The 20,446-nt window shown below is 32.2% G+C and overlaps 1 protein-coding gene and 1 long non-coding RNA gene across 2 annotated transcripts; both read left to right on the forward strand.

The window, feature by feature from the left end:
• The first annotated feature begins 4,699 nt into the window (after positions 1–4,699).
• On the forward strand, positions 4,700–10,543 carry LOC139498443 (uncharacterized). The gene is made up of 2 exons (XR_011657939.1): positions 4,700–5,760; positions 8,778–10,543. It is a non-coding gene; the product is annotated as an uncharacterized lncRNA (long non-coding RNA).
• Positions 10,544–15,050: 4,507 nt separating this feature from the next.
• LOC139498438 (complement C1q subcomponent subunit A-like) lies at positions 15,051–20,376 on the forward strand. The gene is made up of 2 exons (XM_071286822.1): positions 15,051–15,466; positions 17,283–20,376. The coding sequence occupies exons 1-2, from the start codon at positions 15,103–15,105 to the stop codon at positions 17,660–17,662; spliced, it is 744 nt and encodes a 247-aa protein (XP_071142923.1). The 5' UTR covers positions 15,051–15,102; the 3' UTR covers positions 17,663–20,376.
• The last annotated feature ends 70 nt before the right edge of the window (positions 20,377–20,446 follow it).

Genomic DNA, 20,446 nt, shown 5'->3' on the forward strand with positions numbered 1-20,446 from the left:
TTTCATCAAAAGATTCAAGAATTTCAAATTTATCGTATCTAAATTAACGGGATCTATAAAGAAAACGTAACGATTTCAATGTGATATGTCATTTGAGATATGACTCTTTGAAGTAATGCTTAACTTAAAACTTCATTTTTTTTATCTATAATTTTTTTTTTAATTCGATCACACGTAAATGCAGTCATGCCTGACTCAATTACATGTTTGTTACACGGATATAATGTACATTGAAATATAAGACGTCACTTAGGACATGGGTATAGGGAATGGATTGGAAAATATAAGCACTATTAGAACACAAAATGCAGAATGAACCTAAGGAAGACATCGGTTTGAAGAGTACAAATATGTGCAAGATACCATCATCAATGCGTTGATGGTTCGCTGTATTAGATCTTAATTAAAAAACAAAATAGTTATTATAGATATAGGAAGATGTGGTGTGAGTGCCAATGAGACAACTCTCCATCCAAATAACAATCTAAACCATTATAAGTAAATGTACGGCCTTCAACACGAAGCCTTGGCTCGAACCAAACAACAAGCTATAAAGGGCCCCAAAATTACTAGTGTAAAACCATTCAAACGGGAAAACCAACAGTATAATCTATATAAAAAAAAACGAAAAACGAAAAACACGTATAAATTACATAAACAAACGACAACTACATCAGATTCCTGACTTAGGACAGGTGCTGCGGGATTGAACGTTTTAATGATACCAAACCTTCTCCCTTTTTTTGAAACAATAGCATAACATCACAACATAAAAAAATACATGATAACATATCAATTGGCAGGCTTAACTCAATCAAAAAACGTAAATTAATACACTATGAACGAATAAATTTGATACATGTACGTTATCTAGGGTTTATATCTCTTGCAAAACACAGGACCTGTGATTAAGAATGTTATCTAGGGTTGATATCTCTTGTAAGACAAAAGACCAGTGTTATGGGAAATTTATCGTGTGGTCATACTCCTCGAATAACTCAGTACCAGTGTTTAAGTACGTTATCTTGGGATCACATCCCTACAAAAACTCAGCATCAGTGGTATATGAATGTTATCTAAGGTTTATACACCTCGAATAACTCAGTAACAGTGTCATATGAACGTTATTTAGGGGTTATACACTTTCTAACAAAAATCAAACTGGGAGACAAATATGCTTGACCAAGTAAAATCAAGTGGGGACACGTATGCTTGTCAAAGTAACATCAATTTAGGACACATATGATAGATTCTTACTAAATGAGGACCTTGTTTGTGGAATTTTTGAGAAAGCGCGATTCTTTATTTGTACGTTTTGTATAGATATAGCTCTGAAAAAGGGTCAATTCAAGTCTTATACAAACATGATTCCAACGACATACTCCTTAAAAATTAAGTACAAGTATCAGTGTTATATGCACGAGAACGAGAAACGAGAAACACGTATAAATTATTATATCTGAAAATAAACCGTCTGTTTTCTGAATCCAATCGTGACATTTAAAATTGAGAATGGAAATGGGGAATGTGCCAAGAGACAACAACCCGACCATAGATAACAGCAGAAGGTCACCAACAGGTCTTCAATGTAGCGAGAAATTCCCGCACACGGAGGCGCCCTTCAACTAGCCCCTAAACAAATATAAACTAGTTCAGTGATACATGTAATAAACGCCATACTAATTTCCAAATTGTACACAAGAAACTAAAATTAAAATAATACAAGACTAGCAAAGGCCAGAGGCTCCTGACTTGGGACAGGCGCAAAAATGCGGCGGGGTTAAACATGTTTGTGAGATATCAACCCTCCCCCTATACCTCTAGCCAATGTAGAAAAGTAAACGCATAACAATACGCACATTAAAATTCAGTTCAAGAGAAGTCCGAGTCTGATGTTAGAAGATGTAACCAAAGAAAATAAACAAAATGACAATAATACATAAATAATAACAGACTACTAGCAGTTAACTGACATGCCAGCTCCAGACTTCAATTAAACTGACTGAAAGATTATGATTTCATCATATGAACATCAGGCACAATCCATCCCGTTAGTGGTTTAGTATCATACCATCATAACATATATGAGAAGAACATAACCCGTGTCATGCCAACAACTGTTTTTTGAATAAATGAGTTTAGTTCCGATGCAAAGACCCTATAAGTGAATCAATATTAACGCCAAAATATGCAATCTTTAATGACTATATTAAGGGAAAATAATGGCATAGCAACACATTATATTTTGAGAGTAATAACAAGTTAAGAATTTAATTGAATTGGTTGATGATGTGTTCTCATCGTTTTGACCGTCGAGATTGTGTTTTCATATGAGAAATATGGTCACACTAATATTATTTGATTTGAAGCTTGAAAACTGTCAGTAACTGCGAGTACTCTAGCTTAGATCTGTACTGTGTGTCTTTTTTGTTGTTGTGAGATGTATAAATACCCTGTAACGTCTGATCTGTGAGAGATGTATAAATACCCTGTAACGTCTGATCTGTGAGAGATGTATAAATACCCTGTAACGTCTGATCTGTGATTTTCTACTTTTAATCGATCTGATTCATTAAGCACATTTGAACTGATTTTAATAGTTTGTTCTTATTTTGTTCTGTTACACCACTGTCTCGGATAAGGGGAGGGTCAGTGCCTTCAAAAATGTTTAACATCATCTTTAAATGCCTGTCCCAAGTCAGAAGACTGTAGTTTAGTGGATATCGTCGGTTCAATCTTTCATATTTGATTTTCGTAAATTGTATTGTTACAAATTAGGCCGTTAGTTTTCTCAATTGAATTATTTCATATTTTCATGTCGGAGCCTTCTATATGATATTGGTTTTTTCTCGTTGGTAAATGTTGTACGATTACCTTAAACTGCTTATATCCGTCGTTTCATTTGATCGGTGGTGGAATGTTGTCTCATTAGAAATCATATCACAACTTCATATATCTACATATTTCAGATTTTTGCTGAAGTATCTTAAAGTTTGTGTTTTGGGGTTTACTGTCTTAATAAGCTTATATCTACATCTCCACATTTTAACATTTTTTCAGTTTCAATTTTTGGAAAGGTCTTGTTCTCAATTCAAGTTTATACTGCAGTTATCTCCGATCAAAAGACCATAAGAGTTTGCTTTGACTGGTTAATGAGTAAAATCATCATTAAGTTTAATTTAAATATCCTGGGATTAGAGGTAACCCTTTCCTTCCAATTCTTTTTTTTTTCACAAACGATTTGTTGCAAATGACTTTTGTGTAAACATTCTGTCAATAGGTTTCTGAGCACTAAATATAACTAGCGAAAATATTATTAATTTTTTTTTGTGGACGAACAGTCCCAAATCAAAAGATCTAGGTCTCTATAATAATCAATTTGCGAGTTAAAAATTTCAATTCACTAATGTCATATACATAAAGGTACATTATTCTCATATGGAACTTCATGATCGCTTCAGTCAAAACTACTGGTAAGTGTGACACCCTAAGGCTGTGGCGATTTATTTGGGTCACCAAATTGTCAATATCTTTCATGGTTGTGGAGGGGTAATAAAAAGAATAGGAACAGTGTTTTGGAAGATACCTTTTACAATCAAAAGTTTTTTTCATTAAGTAGTGTTGATTCTAAAAGCGTATTAACAGTTTGATATCATGTACCGAAATATGTGAGTAAGATCTTGCAAAAAAAAAAAAAAATAAACAAGAAAAAAATATGCGTAAAAATAACTAAATGTTCAGAAAACAATTAATGATCTTTCATAATTATCATATTCGATCAGAAAATCTCGGCGAAAATATGAGCTTCTGGTTTTAGAAGGTATGTTATTTTACACGAATAAAAAAAAATACATAGATAAAGTTACCTGTTTATTGAATGAGGGAATAATGAGCAATATCAGTTTTTTTTTCAATGTCACTTCCGGTGCAAAATCATTTTTCGCCATGTTTTCTTTAGTATGTTTTCGACTTATCAGTTTGAATGTTCTTGTTATTTCGCCTTTTTTTTTCTAATAATATAAAAATGATTCGTTTGCTTTAGATCTTATTTAAAGAATCTCATCTTTTTTTTTGTGCGGCGTATAAGTGTTGCCTGAAGCACATTTTGTGGAAGCGCGTCATGCTAAAATGTGCACACAATCAACGCGTTTAGTTTTACTGTATAAAAGACAAACAAAATGCATTCAACTTATATAATTCATTATATCCTATAACCATAACATTAAATCAAGCTTTTCGTTTGTTTTTTGGTTGCTATGACATTGTTATCAGGATCACGGGCAGTCATAAATGTTGCATTTCAGGGAGTAATAAAATATAATTGAAAAAATATAGTGGCCATTATTTGTGTGCAGCAAGCGAACTATGTGTCCATATTAAAGTTAATGCCTTAGGGAGTACCTTAACGCGAAGAAAATGGCATTCGTACAGCATGAGGTATTTAATTACGCGTTTCGTCAATACAATTACAATGATACTCTTAAACAAATGTAATCGTAACATCAGTACATAACTGTGAGATATGAACACATCAAATTTTGTGTAAAAAAGGACAGTCCTATCTTCTTCTCTAACGTTTAAGATATAGATAATCAATACTGATTAGTTTTTCAAGTTGATGAAAGGTTAATTGAGAACACTTCAAGCATAATTAGAACTAGGTTAAATACTTGAAGGCTTTACACAAATGTTTCGACCCGGATGAAGGGTGGGCTGTTTTATTAGCACGGGAAATATAGTGGCCATAATTTGTCTGCAGCAAGCGCACTACGTACCTTCTATTTAAGTTATTGCCTGAGGGAGTACCTTGATATGAAAACAAATTGGCATTCTTCCAACATGAAGTATCGAATTACATTTTTCGTCAATATAATTGAAAAGATGCTCTTAAACAAATGAGATCGTACCATCAGTAGATAAATCGTGAGATATGTACAAATCAAACTTTACGTAAAGAGAAAGACATTCTTATTTACTTTTCTAACTTTTAAAATATATATACTGATTTCCTAGTGTTCTAAAAAACATGAAATATTTGCCAATGGATATTAATCAATCAAAGCAATAATCAAGCAATCAACTAATTTTGTCTTATTTATTTCACTGCATCTATTTATTGAATATCTATTTGTTCTGTAATCATTATATTTTTTATTAATCCATCTCCATCACAATTTATTCGTTATCCGTTCGTGAATGACAGTATGATTTTTATATCACGTAAATTATTAATGCGTATTTAGATACAAGAGGTTTGTTTACATTATTTTCTGATTTCAGAATGATCGGATGTAAATACTTATACATTTTCAACCACTTCTTATAAAGATGATGTAATTTATAACCAGCATTCGAACTTAAAACTTAAAAGACACAGCAAAATATCAAACGAGAAAATGAACGTCCTTTTACTTTTCCATATTGCTGGATTTGTCACTTCTGTTTTATGCGGAGACGACAGTTCATGTCAAACAGAATCATGTAACAACAAAATGACAGCGCGATTGCTTGATAATCAAAACGCACCTCTTGTAGCGATGATCGACCTGTCGAAAGCTGACGAACACGTCAAAGAATATGTCAACAGAACTATAGAAACAAAAATGACAAATCTCGTTAAAACCAAACTTGAAGATGTTTTCAAATCATTAAAGCTTGAGGAAGATGTTAAACTTTATGTTGACGAAGTTAAACAAAATGTGACATTAAACATCACGGACGATATTAAACTAATCATAGAGGAGGTTCTACAGGGGAAACGTATGTAATTTAAAGTTATTTTTTTGTCTTGATATTTAAATAAATATTTCTTATTTTGAATTTTTTGTACAAAGTTATATACACATAACAATAAGTTAAGGTGGCTCGTGGGTACAAAAACTACAGCAAAAAATTAAACCTTTATTTTTAAATTACAAATTTTATTTATTACATTATTAGTTATTACTTAATTATATGGTACAAAAATCAACCCAACAAAACGATTCGGTTTGGTCCCAGATGCCTTTAAAAATGTTTAAATCATTGAAAAAGCCTCAAATTATCTCCCTTTGGTACAAAAATGCCATTTTTTGGCATTAAATTTGAAATATCTTTTTTAACTCATCGGTGACCTATATTTTTTATTATTGTTTTCAAATAAGCTGAACATAAATTAAATAATTGTAAAATTTAAGCGATTTCTGTAATAAGGTTATTTTTTTTATTTCGATATTACCTCTATTTCTCCTATTAGCTCAAAAGAAAAAAAGGACATTAACAATAATGTATGCTTTTCCCTGAGGCAGATTGTGAGCTTAAATGAACGGTGACCCCATGTTTTTATTTCATTTTTCTTCTAAGTATTTGATAAGGTTCATTTAAAAAAAAATATAGCGAAATCCTATATTAGAAAAAAAAATTATTTATACCCAGGAGTCCCCTTAAGTTATCTAAGATGTTTTCCCAACTATTGATATACAGTGAATTTCCAGTATTAACTAACTTTCTTACTGCATATTTTTATGACCACGGTGTATACTTCATTCGTTTTATTTGAGAGGCAAAATGCGTTGACTGTTTAATTTTGTGTGATATAAAGTCACTGATCGTATAATTCGCCTACCACTTTGAAATTTATAATGAAATGTATACACTTCCGCTAGGCGGTCACTGACATAAACCCGTTTATCCACATTTTTCCTTACAACAATCATACAAGAATATATTTTCTTCTTTTTTATTATTTGATAAAGTTGTTTAATTTCGTGATATTTATTTCTTTTTGTTGATATTCTGATCTGAAATCCGCTGCACTTGTTCTTCCAACAGCATGAGTTGCATGATTTTAACATCGAATTTTAAAATATGACAATTTCACTCTGGCAAACTGAGAGGCGTTTTCTAAGGTTAACCTATAAAAAGGGGTATAAAACTGTTTGAGATTGCAGTATAAAGTCAAGAATAGTGTAAAACGTATTTTTCGAAATACTAAGAATATTCTACCCAAAAAAATAGGTTACCATAGCTGTATTTGGCAAAGCCTTTCGGAAGTTGGGTCTGGTATCTATGATGAGTTTATTTACAATCACTGGATCAATGCCACTGCTGGTAGATGTTTCCTCTCCGATCCGATGGTTTCACCACCCCAGTAGTCAGTCCTGCTGTGTTGACTAGAACTATCATTGATATGGAAATAATTATAAGTTAACTGTTAAGAAAACTTTTTTTCTTGATTTCTTCCCCCGAAAGAGATTCCATATTGGTGACCTTCTGTTTTTGTTTTTTCCATGGTTGGGTTGTTGTCTCTTTGACACATTCCCCATTTCCATTCTCAATTGTATACCTTATCCTTATTTGACATAACCTTCAGAATCTTGGGTCTATAACCTTTTATTTTTTTTATATTCAAGCGTCACTTGTGAGTCCTTTGTAGATGACACGCGTGTCTTGTGTGCAAAATTGTAAGCATAATACCGATGGTGAGTTTAATTATTGATTGACATAATAACAATATAAGGTGTCGGCATGAAACGTAGAAAATGCATCACATTTCCCCGTTACAAAGCCGTATTCTTATACCGTTATTATGTCAAGTAAATACACTAGTATTGTCCATTTATTGACCAAATAATCATCTCCCAAAAACGTAAATGACCAGGAACGAAGCTGATTTTCAAATTGGTTTTGGGATAATAATTTTAGAATTATGACATGATCATGTAAAATTTGCTACCCCCCCCCCCCCCCCCCCCCCCCCGTCTTTGTTTTAGAAAAAAATCAATAACTCTAAATTAAAATAAGGAATCATCACGACAAAGTATACAGATCTTCAGATCAATATAACTAACAAGTGTGTGAAGTTTTATGCAATATTCATAAATAGTTTCTGAGATACGACGCTACATGTGAACCCCCCCCCCCCCTTTTTTTTTAAACCCAATAACTCTAAAATAAAATTTTGAATCATCACCAAAAAGTATACAGATCTTAAGATTAATATAACTAAGAAGTGTGTGAAGTTTTAAGCAATATTCATAAATCGTTTTTGAGATACGGCGCGACATGTGAAAAAAACCCACTCCTGTTTTAGTTACAAAGTGCCGTACCTCAAAAAGTTTTAATCTGATTTTCACCAAAAAGTATACAGATCGTTTGATTGTCATAAGAAACAACTATGTTAAGTTTCATGAAATTTTGATAAGTTGTTCTCAAGTAACGGTGTGACATGTGCACGCTGGACAGACAGACGGACGGACGCCGAACATTTGTATACCATTATACGTCCAGTCAAAATGTTGACGGGCGTATAAAAAGGACACTAACCCAGTTGACTAATTAAGCCATTACACATTCTTACTGGTATAGACAAGGCAAACAATATTACCGTTTTGCACCGGGCCTAACCACTGAATAGTTTAAATAAAGCCTGCACAAGTTTAGTTTAAATCACTTCTTTCGTATACAGCCAATAAAAACGTAGAAATTAATAAAAAAAAAAAGAAGAAAGAAAGAAAAATCAGAAATTATACACTATGATTAAAGGGTACTATATTGACAACGAAAATAGGGGTAATTAATTGTGATATTAGGCCAGTACCCATTCGATTAATCATATATGAATACACGAGAACTATTTATAGTATATGTATAGCAAAATTTAAGAGCTTTAATAATGACCGTGCTGGTAAAGTTTTGGTAATTATACAAATTTATATCAATAAAGAACAAGAAGGACTATCAAAATGCCAACACACGTAAAGCTATGATATACTACATAGTGTCTTTTTCTCTTTCAGAAATGAAGCCTGCTTTCTTTGTAACGTTAAAGACCAATCAAAACCTTGGAAGAAATGCCGTGTTAAAATTTTCAAACGTAGTAACCAATATTGGAAGTGGTTATGACGTCAACACGGGAATTTTTAGAGCACCAAAGACGGGTGTATATGAGTTCTCTGCAAATTTCTTTCAAATGGTAACAACTGGTTAGAGATAACCTTAATGAAGAATGAGCATTTGATAGCTCGGGGTCATTGTGCAAAGACACATGGCGTTGCTGGAACACTGCAAGTAATACTGGAACTTCTGAAAAATGACACGATATATCTAAAACATCTGCGAGATTCCGGATCGATTTTCGGTGCCGATTACTCCATGTTTTCTGGACACATGCTTTGATAAGAAGAATAACTGATCCATGAATTAATTTGATACCATTGTGTTGTTGTGTTGCACATTTATTTGATTGCCATTGCCTATAATATAACGCTTTGGTACTGGCATGATTTAACTGTAATTTTTCATTTTATGAATTATGGAATTGTTTGAAAACTGAGGTTGCAGACAAATTTGATCATATTCTGTTTTTATTTAGACCTGCTGTTGACGTTTGTCAGTTTGACTTTTTTTTTAACAAACCTTAAGAATGATTTTCCTTAAACATGTTAAAGAAGTGTCTTTCGCACTACAATTGGTATACTATTAATGCCGAATAAATGTATATATCTATATTAAAGATCAATCTGAAACTTTTCCTCTGTTAATCGAGATACTTAAAACAATTTATATTCACAGAAAATCCAGTTGTCTATAAGTTTCAAATACGTCAATTGATCAAGACAAAAAGACACACGTAATTACATTTAATATTCTAAGTATATTGCTCATATTTCATTATGAACTTTTTATTAGATTATATTTAGCGTCATATTCAAATTCAGTTTGATAAATAATCTATTCCTTCTGTTCAGCATTTTAGAAGACGGACAAAAGATTAGTTGTTATGATAAAGTTGATTTAAAACAGTAATAATATTATTGTTGCACATTTAAGAGCTAATTATTTGTCAATGAATAATATTTGTAAAGAAAATTGGTTAGAAAAATGCCTTCGCTCTTACAAGCGTAAAATGAGGCAGTATATTAAAACATTTTATTAAAGACATCCATCTTTGTTGAAATTAGTTCATCTACTTAGCGCTGAAAATGTCAATGATCTGTGAAATTTTGGCTAAATCTTGTTTATCAATATATTCACATGATTATCGGAGGACTTATGTGCTAAAAAACAAACACTTTTTTTTAATATTCATATATAATGCATGCTTTTCTGAAGAATTATCGCAGGTAATGTAATATATTGTGTTGATAATGTCATGTACTAATATGCAGTCGCATTGGGAATAGATCCTCCCCGTTTATTTCAAATTTTCCAATAAATCAGATAATTTATCAACTCCAAAAATACAAACCTTTTCGTTTTTGTTTTTGTTTTTTTTTCTTTTTTTTTCTGGTAGATGGTTTGTATGTTCAATCACTCAACAAGCTAGAAATTACAAATTTTAAATGCTTGATAGAATTTTTTAAAAATAAACAAAAAAAGGGGGTCCATTCCCCAACCGCCTGTGTTCTAATAAGCTTCATCTGTTTGAAGTGATAATTAATTGAAATGAACTGAAATATCTTAACGCCATACATTGTATTAACCACTTACTTTGAATACATCTTGTAACTAGTTGGTATAATGTAATAAGCACACATTTTTAATAAAAACATTTGTAATGTCATACCAATGAATCATCGGGAGATGCGGATATCATAGATTGATGCAAATTATGAATACAAGTACTGAATTACATAGAATGATCGTATTAAGGATACAATCTTCAAAATGAGTAATTGATGATAAAAGGTTACAAAAGCACTAGTACATGTACATTGTATCATCTTGAAGATATATACAGCATATACAATCGCTGCTACATAGAAATGGAAAGTTTGAAATGCGAAAGCAAAAATCATCCCTTGTATCGTAAAATTGTGTTTTCAACCAAAAAAATGTACAATATCTAAAAGTAAACCAAGAAAAAACAGTCATATCTGGGTGGTGTCATTTATTTCAAATTCGATTGGATGATGGCATTCAAATTAATGCTATGCTATTTCTCAAGGGCTATAATATAAGTATTGATTTGCATATAACTGTGTTTAACACTGTTATATTGATTAAATTCTCTGAAATTTGCATAATGTCGCATTTATCATTCTTGTATTTTATTTTATGATTAGAGAGGGTCTTTCATCCTTACTTCAGTGAAAGTTATTGTTTTTAATCTTATAATTTCGAAATCCTCCGAAACAGTTGTGACACCTGTTTTACCACACACAACAAAGTACTTGTATGTTTATTTTTATTCATTTCTATTATGTCAGCCGACAAAGTGGTTTGTGTGAAATTTTCTTATCATTTACTTTTCGTCCATTGTCCGTCGTGATTTTTTTTAAAGATCTCCTTCGTTACCGGTTTCTTTGCTAAAAAAAAGTGACATGAGACATTTTCACTTTTTGTGATGAATGTCGTATAGTGACCTTTAACTGCTTACATTTACTACACTAAACTCTGGTTCATGATTGTCTCATTGACAATGATATCACATCTCGATAGTTTTATGTACATGTTGTACAGCAAAGACAAATTTTTGCCTAATACGGAATGACGAACGGACGACCTGATGGACAGACCAAATAACGACCGACCGAAGGACCAGCGAATAGATGAACAATTGCACAAGTCATGTCGTTCTTGACTGTCCATGGCGTTAAAGGACTAAATCCCGAGGATGTGTTTTAATAGATTCTTGTCCCTGATGCATGATTTTTTTTTTATTTATTGTTTTTGGCTTTTAAATAGCTTTCAGTAATTGCAAGTACTCTCAAATCGTAAGTTCGTGTTAATTTGACCTGATTACACAATTTGTAATGCATTTCTGTAATTTAATAGATATAGGAAGATGTGGTGTGAGTGCCAATGAGACAACTCTCCATACAAATAACAATTTAAAAAGTAAACCATTATAGGTTAAAGTACGGCCTTCAACACGGAGCCTTGGCTCACACCGAACAACAAGCTATAAAGGGCCCCAAAATTACTAGTGTAAAACCATTCAAACGGGAAAACCAACGGTCTAATCTATATAAACAAAACGAGAAACGAGAAACACGTATATATTACATAAACAAACGACAACTACTGTATATCAGATTTTACTTATTTTTTGTTATAACTCGTCTAACTTTTTTAAATATGTACCACGTTTGATAAATATTTTTCACTTGTTTACTCGTACCGTGAATAACAAATTATTTTTGTAAAAATTGTATCCTTTCTCCTAACAACAAAATTATTTACCTGTGTACGTTGTTTAATGCCATTTTGTCCCAGGTTAGAGTTGTCTTTTTGACACGGTTCCCACATCTCTTTTTCATTAATATTGTATCTATATTGTGTCATAGATCAAACTTGTTCGTTGTATGTTTACTTGTTTTTGTTTAAATCTCTTTTTGATTGAGTTAAGACATTTTAATTGATATTTTATAGTGTGTCTTTTTATGTTGTAATGTAACACTACTGTCCCGGGTTTAGGTAAAGGTTGGTGCCTGTTAAAACGATTAAACCCGCTGCGTTTTTATTCCTCTATCATAACTCCGTAGCCTTTTGTTCAGTGGTTGTCGTTTGTTGGTGTGGTTCATAAGTGTTTCTCGTTACTCGTTTTTTTTTTATATAGATTAGACCGGTGATTTTCCTGTTTAAATTGTTTCGAATTCACACTAGTCATTTTGGGGCCCTTTATAGCTTGCTGTTTGGTGTGTGCCAAGGCTCCACGTTAAAGGCCGTACTTTGACCTAAAATTGTTAACTTTTTATTCATTATGCATCGGATTGAGAGTTGTCTCAATGGCACTCGTACCACATCTTCTTATTTAAAACTAACATACATCGGGTATCGACTATCGTACATTGTCAACAAGTACAGGCTACCAAAAGACAAAAGCGGTTTATAGAAAGGGAATATGATCAAACTAGAATAAACCTGGATTGCTAACTAGACAAATTCACCTTATTTATCAAAAGAAATTCAATTATGACAAAAGCTGCTGTTTGTATTGCCTTCTATGTCCTCAAACTACCAAAAACATTTTACCTTTTAGTTGCAGAAGAGAAGAGTTTTGATAATTTTTAATTAGAACATACGTCTTTCCTAGTAAAAACGTCTTAACAAAAACACCAAACTCCAAGGTAAGTTCATAAATGCGGACAATATGCAATGCTCGACTATATCAAATCTTCCAATCAGCTGTCCTCTACCGTTTCCGAACAATCTGCGATGCAATTTTGGAATTTTTTTTTACATTGGCCAAACAAAATAAAGATTGCCGCGGGCATAATGTTTTGAGAGAAGCAACTCACAGGTGATTTCTTAAAAATGGCAGTAGAATCAACATCTTTTCTTTCTGCAGCCAAGCTTTACAAATAGGCAAAACAAAGTGAAAATTTTAGGGATTGTGGGTCCTCGATATTGTTCAACTTTGTACTTTATTTGGCCGTTTTAACTTTTTTTATTCGAGCGTCACTGATGAGTCTATTGTAGACGAGACGTACAAAATTTAAATTCTGGTATCTATGATGAGTTTATCTATATCATTCATATAAGGTTTCATAAAAATTGTCGAAGTACAAGTGCAAAAATGTAGAGTCTCACAGAATACGAGTTAACGTTGGATCAACAACTTTGCGCAACAGATGACACAAATGTTGTCATTCCCTTAACATTGAATAACATTGAATAAATGTCATTTGTAAAAGGTCTTTCGATCAAAGTTCGAAAAAAAGCATTTCGCCTTGTACTTTATTTGACCGTCTTAACTTTTTTTTATTCGAGCGTCACTGATGAGTCTATTGTAGATGAGACGTACAAAATTTAAATTCTGGTATCTATGATGAGTTTATGTATAACATTCATAATATCTATGTAATCTTGTACCTCCTTGTGTACAAAGTACAACCAACTACCCGTTGAGAAATGGTCATGATATTATTGTTCCATTTTGTAGACTTTCCCTTACTACTGAATCGTTTATTCCCTCTACTATACGTGAATGGAATAAACTTGATCCAAAAATTCGCAGTGTCGACTCTATTTCTAAATTGAGGAAAGAATTAAAAAACGATAGTCTATTATGCAAAATTGAAACGTTTTATTTGTACGGCCCAAGGAAATTAAATATTATCTTAACGCAATTGCGATGTTTCGTTTCATTCTTAAACAATGACCTATTTAGAGCTAACATTATAAATGATCCTTCTTGCCATTGTGGGTCCGATATTGAGGATGTCTACCATTACTTCTTCGTTTGCCCAAATTACACACTATGTAGAAAAACCTTATTCCATAACCTTAACTGGCTATCTGAAAACTTTGTCTTAGATACAAAACTATTAATTTGCGGACACTTGGAACATTCGAACGAACAAAATATTCAAATTTTCAAACATGTTCAAAATTTCATAAAAAGGTCAAACAGATTTCTTATGCCTTGATAGAGCGTTATTATTACTGACACGGAACGTCATCGTTGTCATCAATTCACAAGTCATCGTCACAGAATTATACGATTTTTCAAACTTTCGTTTTCTCTTTTTACTTTCTCTCCTCTTTGTTTACCTATGAAAGCTAGTATTATATTGTATAAACTGTTTGTTTTATATGCATGTCCATTATATTATACTATTATTGTAACTTTATATTGTATTATGGAGATGACTTCATAAGTATGATTTACTTGTGTCTAATCAATTTTGCTTTAATTCAGCAAATAAAATATGTTTAAACTAAACTAAATAAGCGTTTCGTAAAAATATTTACAAAGATACGCGTTAAATATGTACATTTCAAATTTTTTGTAAATAGAAAGACAGTCCTACATGAAATACTTGCCAACGAACACTTATCAATCAAAACAACAATATGGCAATCAATCTGACGTTGTCTTATTTATTTTAATGCATCTATGTATTGTGTATCTTTTTATCTTTATTAAAAAAAAATTATATACATTCGAATCTTCATTCATTTGATTTCAGTTTTTGTATAAGGGTGTGATTTCCTTCATAAAATATGAATTATTAAAAAGTATTTACACACAAGAAGTGTGTTTACATTACCTCATATCACGCAAATTTCGGATGTATGTATTTCCGACCACTTCAGAAAAATGTGATATAATTTATAATCACTTTGCACTTGGATTTAGAACTAACAGCACGTAGCAAAATTTTAAACGAGAAAATGAACGCCATTTTACTTTTCAGTCTAGCTGGATTTGTCATTTCTGTTGTATGCGGAGACGACGGTTCATGTCTAACAAAAGCATGTAACAACAAAATGACAGCACCATTGCTTGATAATCAAAACGCACCTCTTGTAGCGATGATCGACCTGTCAAAAGCTGATGCACACGTCAAAGAGTATGTCAACACAGCTTTAGAAACAAAAATGGCGAATCTAGTTAAAACGAAACTTGAAGATGTTTTCAAATCATTAAAGATTGAGAAAGATGTTAAACTTTATGTTGACGAAGTAAGACAAAATGTGACTTTAAATATCACGGACGATATTAAACGAATAATAGAGGAGGTTCATGAACGAAAACGTATGTAACTTAAAGCATTTGTTCTGTAATTGAAGAAAGTTCCTAGTGTGTGTATTTTCTTTTGTATAAAAAATTATATTCATTACACCTAACCATAACTTATCTTAATGCGTTTCCCATTTATTGATATACAATGATTTTCCAGCATAAACTAAGTTTCTTAGTAAACTAAGTTTCATAATGATCAAGGTGTATACGTCGTTCTTTTTTTTTCAGAGTCACATAGGATTTATTTTTATATAATATAAAGTCATGGATCGAATATTTTGTCAGACGATGCTTTCGCAACCGACGACACTTTCGCTAATCGGTTGTTATAATAATTTTCAAAAAGTTAACACAAGAAGAGTTTTAATCTGCTTGAGACTTCAGTATAAACATGATAAAGTCAACAAAAGTGTAAAACATTTTTTTTTTTAAACTTAAAATATTTTACCAAAGCAATGGGTTCCGGTAGCTGTATTCGGCCAAAATTTTGAAGTTGGGTCCAGTACATGTCTTTATTACAAGTTTATTTGTAACAAATGGATTGAATTCGCCTCAAATGGTATCACAACCCGCGCTTTATAAAACTTTGAATGTGTTTTTCTACCCAGGAAAGAGATTATATTATCTTAATTTGACATAATCTGCTGAATGTTTGGTCCTCAATTCTTTTCAACTTTGTACTTAAGTTTATTATTTTAATATATTTTGGCGTCAGTCTATTGTAGACGAATTGCATGTCATGCGTACACAATTGTAAGCATTGTATGTTTGGTGAGTTTGATTGTTGATTGAATGACAGGTAGACAACGCGGGATTTTCTCGCTGTTATTGAAGACCCATTAATAGACTTCGGCGGTTTTCTGCTCTGCGGTCGGGTTATTGTCTCCTTGACACATTCACCATTTCTATTCTATTCTCAATTTTATTGCATGTTTTCCCGTTTGAAAGACGTAGCATTAAAACGTTTCATGTCCTTATTTGTTCTTTGCACGTGGTTTCATTGATTTTGATAAGGCCAAACAAAAATGTATAAAAATGACAAATTAGGTAGGTGGGGATCTTTTTTTACATTGAATCTATAGGAGCAACATTGTGACTTTAACGGTGCTTATTAAAAAAACGGCCAAACAAACTTTTGGGCAAGGGATAAAAATTAGGGTAGTTAGGGGTACAATTAACACACTTACTTTTTTGGCCTAAGCCAGATTCTAACAGTTAGAAGGTTACAGACCAAAATAAGTTTCCTTTATTTGTTTTCTATAATGTTTTGTCTCAAATTTATATATCCTGTTAACGATTTCTGTATTTTTTGGGGTGAATTTTGCAATTTTTAGTATAAGTGCCAGAATCTACTTGAAATTTAGAAACAGGACACTAATCGATCCCAGTTGAATGATTTTGCCAAAACACATACTTTCTTGTATAGACAAGGCAAAATATATTTCGAAAACTGTAGATATTACCATTTGGCACCAGGCCTAGCCACTTACAGTAAGAATAAAGCATACAAAAGATTAATTCAACTCCCTTCTTTCATTTTCACCACAACAAAACGTAGAAATAAACGTTAATAATAAAACTCTCTGATTAAAAGTTTACTATGACGACAACGAAAATAGGAGGCACTAATTGTGATCATAGGATAGTACTTAATCGATTCATTATCAATGAATACACGGGAAGTATTATAGTAAATGTAAGAGCTTTCAATAATGACCGTGTTTATTAATGTCTGGTTATTGTATCAATAAATACTAGAAGGACTATCAAAATGCTAACACACGTAAAGCTATGATAAATATCATTGTGGTTTTTTTTTCACTTTCAGAAATGAAGCCAGCTTTCTTTGCAACATTAAAGACAACTCAAAACCTTGGGAGAAATGACGTGCTAAAATTTCCAAACGTAGTAACCAATATTGGAAATGGTTACGACGTCAACACTGGCATTTTTAATTCACCACAGACGGGTGTATATGAGTTTTCTGCAAATGTCATTACAAATGGTGACATGTGGCTTGTAATAGACTTAATGAAGAATGGACATATTATTGCTCGGGCTCATTGTGCAAAGACACATGGCGTTGCTGGAACACTCCAAGTAATACTGGAACTACAGAAAGGTGACACAATATATCTACAACATCCACGAGATTCCGGATCGATTTTTGGTGGCGATTACTCCATGTTTACTGGACACATGCTTTGATAAGAAGTATAACTTATCCATGAATTAATTTGATACCATTGTGTTATTGTGTTGCACATTTATTTGATTGTCATTGCCTATAATATAACGCTTTGGTACTGGCATGATTTAACTGTAATTTTTCATTTTATGAATTATGGAATTGTTTGAAAACTGAGCTCGAGGTTTCAGATATATTTGATCATATTCTGTTTTTATTTAGACCTGCTGTTGAACTACTCTAAAGTATTTTGTCATTTTGACTTTAAACTTTTTTTCAAACAAACCTTAAACATGTTAAAGAAGTGTCTATCGCAGTACAATGGGTATACTATTAATGCCGAATAAATGTATATATCTATATTAAAGATCAATCTGAAACTTTTCCTCTGTTAATCGAGATACTTAAAACAATTGATATTCACAGAAAATCCAGTTGTCCATAAGTTTCAAATACATCAATTGATCAAGACAAAAAGACCCTAGTAATTACATTTAATATTCTAAGTATCTTGTTCATATTTCATTATAAACTTTTTATTTGATTATATTTAGCGTCATATTCATATTCAGTTTGATAAATAATCTGTTCCTTCTGTTTAGCATTTTAGAAGACGGACAAAAGATTAGTTGTAATGATAAAGTTGATTTAAAACAGTAATAATATTATTATTGCACATTTAAGAGTTAATAACTTGTCAATGAATAATATTTGTAAAGAAAATTGGTTAGAAAAATGCTTTCGTTTTTACAAACGTAAAATGAGGCAGTATATTAAAACATTGTATTAAAGACGTCCATCTTTGTTGAAATTAGTTCATCTAATTAGCGCTGAAAATGTCAATGATTTGTGAAATTTTGGCTAAATCTTGTTTATCAATATAATGATATATTCACATGATTATCGGAGGACTTATGTGCCAAAGAACAAACACTTTTTTAATATTCATATATAATGCATGCTTTTATGAAGAATTATCGCAGGTAATGTAATATATTGTGTTGATAATGTCATGCACTAATATGCAGTCGTATTGGGAATGGATCCTCCCCGTTTTTTTTTCAAATTTTCCAATAAATCAGATAATTTATCAACTCAAAAAATACATACCTTTTCGTTTGTTTGGGTTTTTTTTGTATTTTTTTTGTAGATGGTTTGTATGTTCAATCACTCAACTAGCAAAGAATTTTTAAAACATAAACACAAAAAGGGGATCCATTCCCCAGCCGCCTGTGTACTAATAGGCTTCATCTGTTTGAAGTGACAATTAGTTGAAATGAACTGAAATAGCTTAACGCCATACATTGTATTAACCAATTACTGTAAATACATCGTGTAACTAGTTGGTACAATGTAATCAGTACACATTTTTAATAAAAACATTTGTAATGTCATACCAATGAATCATCGGGAGATGCGGATTTCATCGATTGATGCAAATTATGAATACAAGTTTTAATTAATTTTAATTACTAGTAGATGAACTAATTTCAACAAATTTTATGCTTAGAGAGGGTCTTTCTTCCTTACTTTGGTGAAAGTTATTGTTTTAAATCTTATAATTTCGAAATCCTCCGAAACAGTTGTGACACCTGTTTTACCACACACAACAAAGTACTTGTATGTTTATTTTTATTCATTTCTATTATGTCAGCCGACAAAGTGGTTTGTGTGAAATTTTCTTATCATTTACTTTTCGTCCATTGTCCATCGTGATTTTTTTTAAAGATCTCCTCCGTAACCGGTTTCTTTGCTCAAAAAAGTGACATTTTCACTTTTTGTGATGAAGGTCGTATAGTGACCTTTAACTGCTTACATTTACTACACTAAACTCTGGTGCATAATTGTCTCATTGGCAATGATATCACATCTCAATAGTTTTATGTACATGTTGTACAGTAAAGATTAATTTCCGCCTGATATGGACGGACGAACGGACTACCTGACGGACAGACCAAATAACGACCGACCGAAGGACCAGTGAATAGATGAACAATTGCACAGGTCATGTCGTTCTTGACTGTCCATGGCGTTAAAGGACTAAAGCCGTGGTGTAGTGGTTAGTGCATCGGACACAAAGGTTCCTGGTTCGATTCCAGTCTGGGATGAAAATTTCAGGGACTGAATTTTCGGCTCTCCCTTGACACCATTTGCGAGTATGGTCTTGAGGAAACGACGATAGTCCGTCGGAAGGGGACGATAAATGGCTGACCCGTGTTAAAAGAGAACCATATATCTTGCACGTTAAAGACACCCTTCTAGATTTCGAAAAAGAGCAGGCTAATGCCGCTACAAGGCAGCACTCGCACCCGCAAAGTGGAAAGGGATTTATATAAGTTGCAAAACTTGTTTCCGAATCCACTATAAATGAATATGTTTAAACTAAACTAAAAAAGGACTAAATCCCTGGAATGTGTTTAAATTGATTCTTGTCCCTGATGCATGATTTTTTATTATTAATTGTTTTTCGCTTTTAACTAGCTTTCAGTAATTGCAAGTACTCTCAAATCGTACCTTTATGTTAATTGACCTGATGGCACAATTTGTAATTCATTTCTGTAATTCAATGTTTACTTATTTTTTGTTATAACTCGTCTAACTTTTTTTTAAATATGTACCACGTTTGATAAATATTTAGTATGACGATAAATTTTCACTTCTGTACTCGTACTGTGAACAACAAATTCTTTTTGTAAAATTGTAATCCGTTCTCCTAACAACAAAATTATTTATCTGTGTGCGTTGTTTAATTCCATTTTGTCCAAGGTTAGAGTTGTCTTTTTGACACGGTTCCCACATCTCTT

The sequence above is a fragment of the Mytilus edulis genome, chromosome 12 (genome assembly GCF_963676685.1).
Source record: "Mytilus edulis chromosome 12, xbMytEdul2.2, whole genome shotgun sequence".
NCBI lineage: Eukaryota > Metazoa > Mollusca > Bivalvia > Mytilida > Mytilidae > Mytilus > Mytilus edulis.

What these genes read in the sequence shown, in the direction of transcription:
- LOC139498438 (XM_071286822.1), top strand. Translation starts at nt 15,103, where the DNA reads ATGAACGCCATTTTACTTTTCAGTCTAGCTGGATTTGTCATTTCTGTT. An exon ending in GGAGGTTCATGAACGAAAAC is followed by an intron (nt 15,467 to 17,282) that starts GTATGTAACTTA and finishes TTTCACTTTCAG; the next exon opens with AAATGAAGCCAGCTTTCTTT.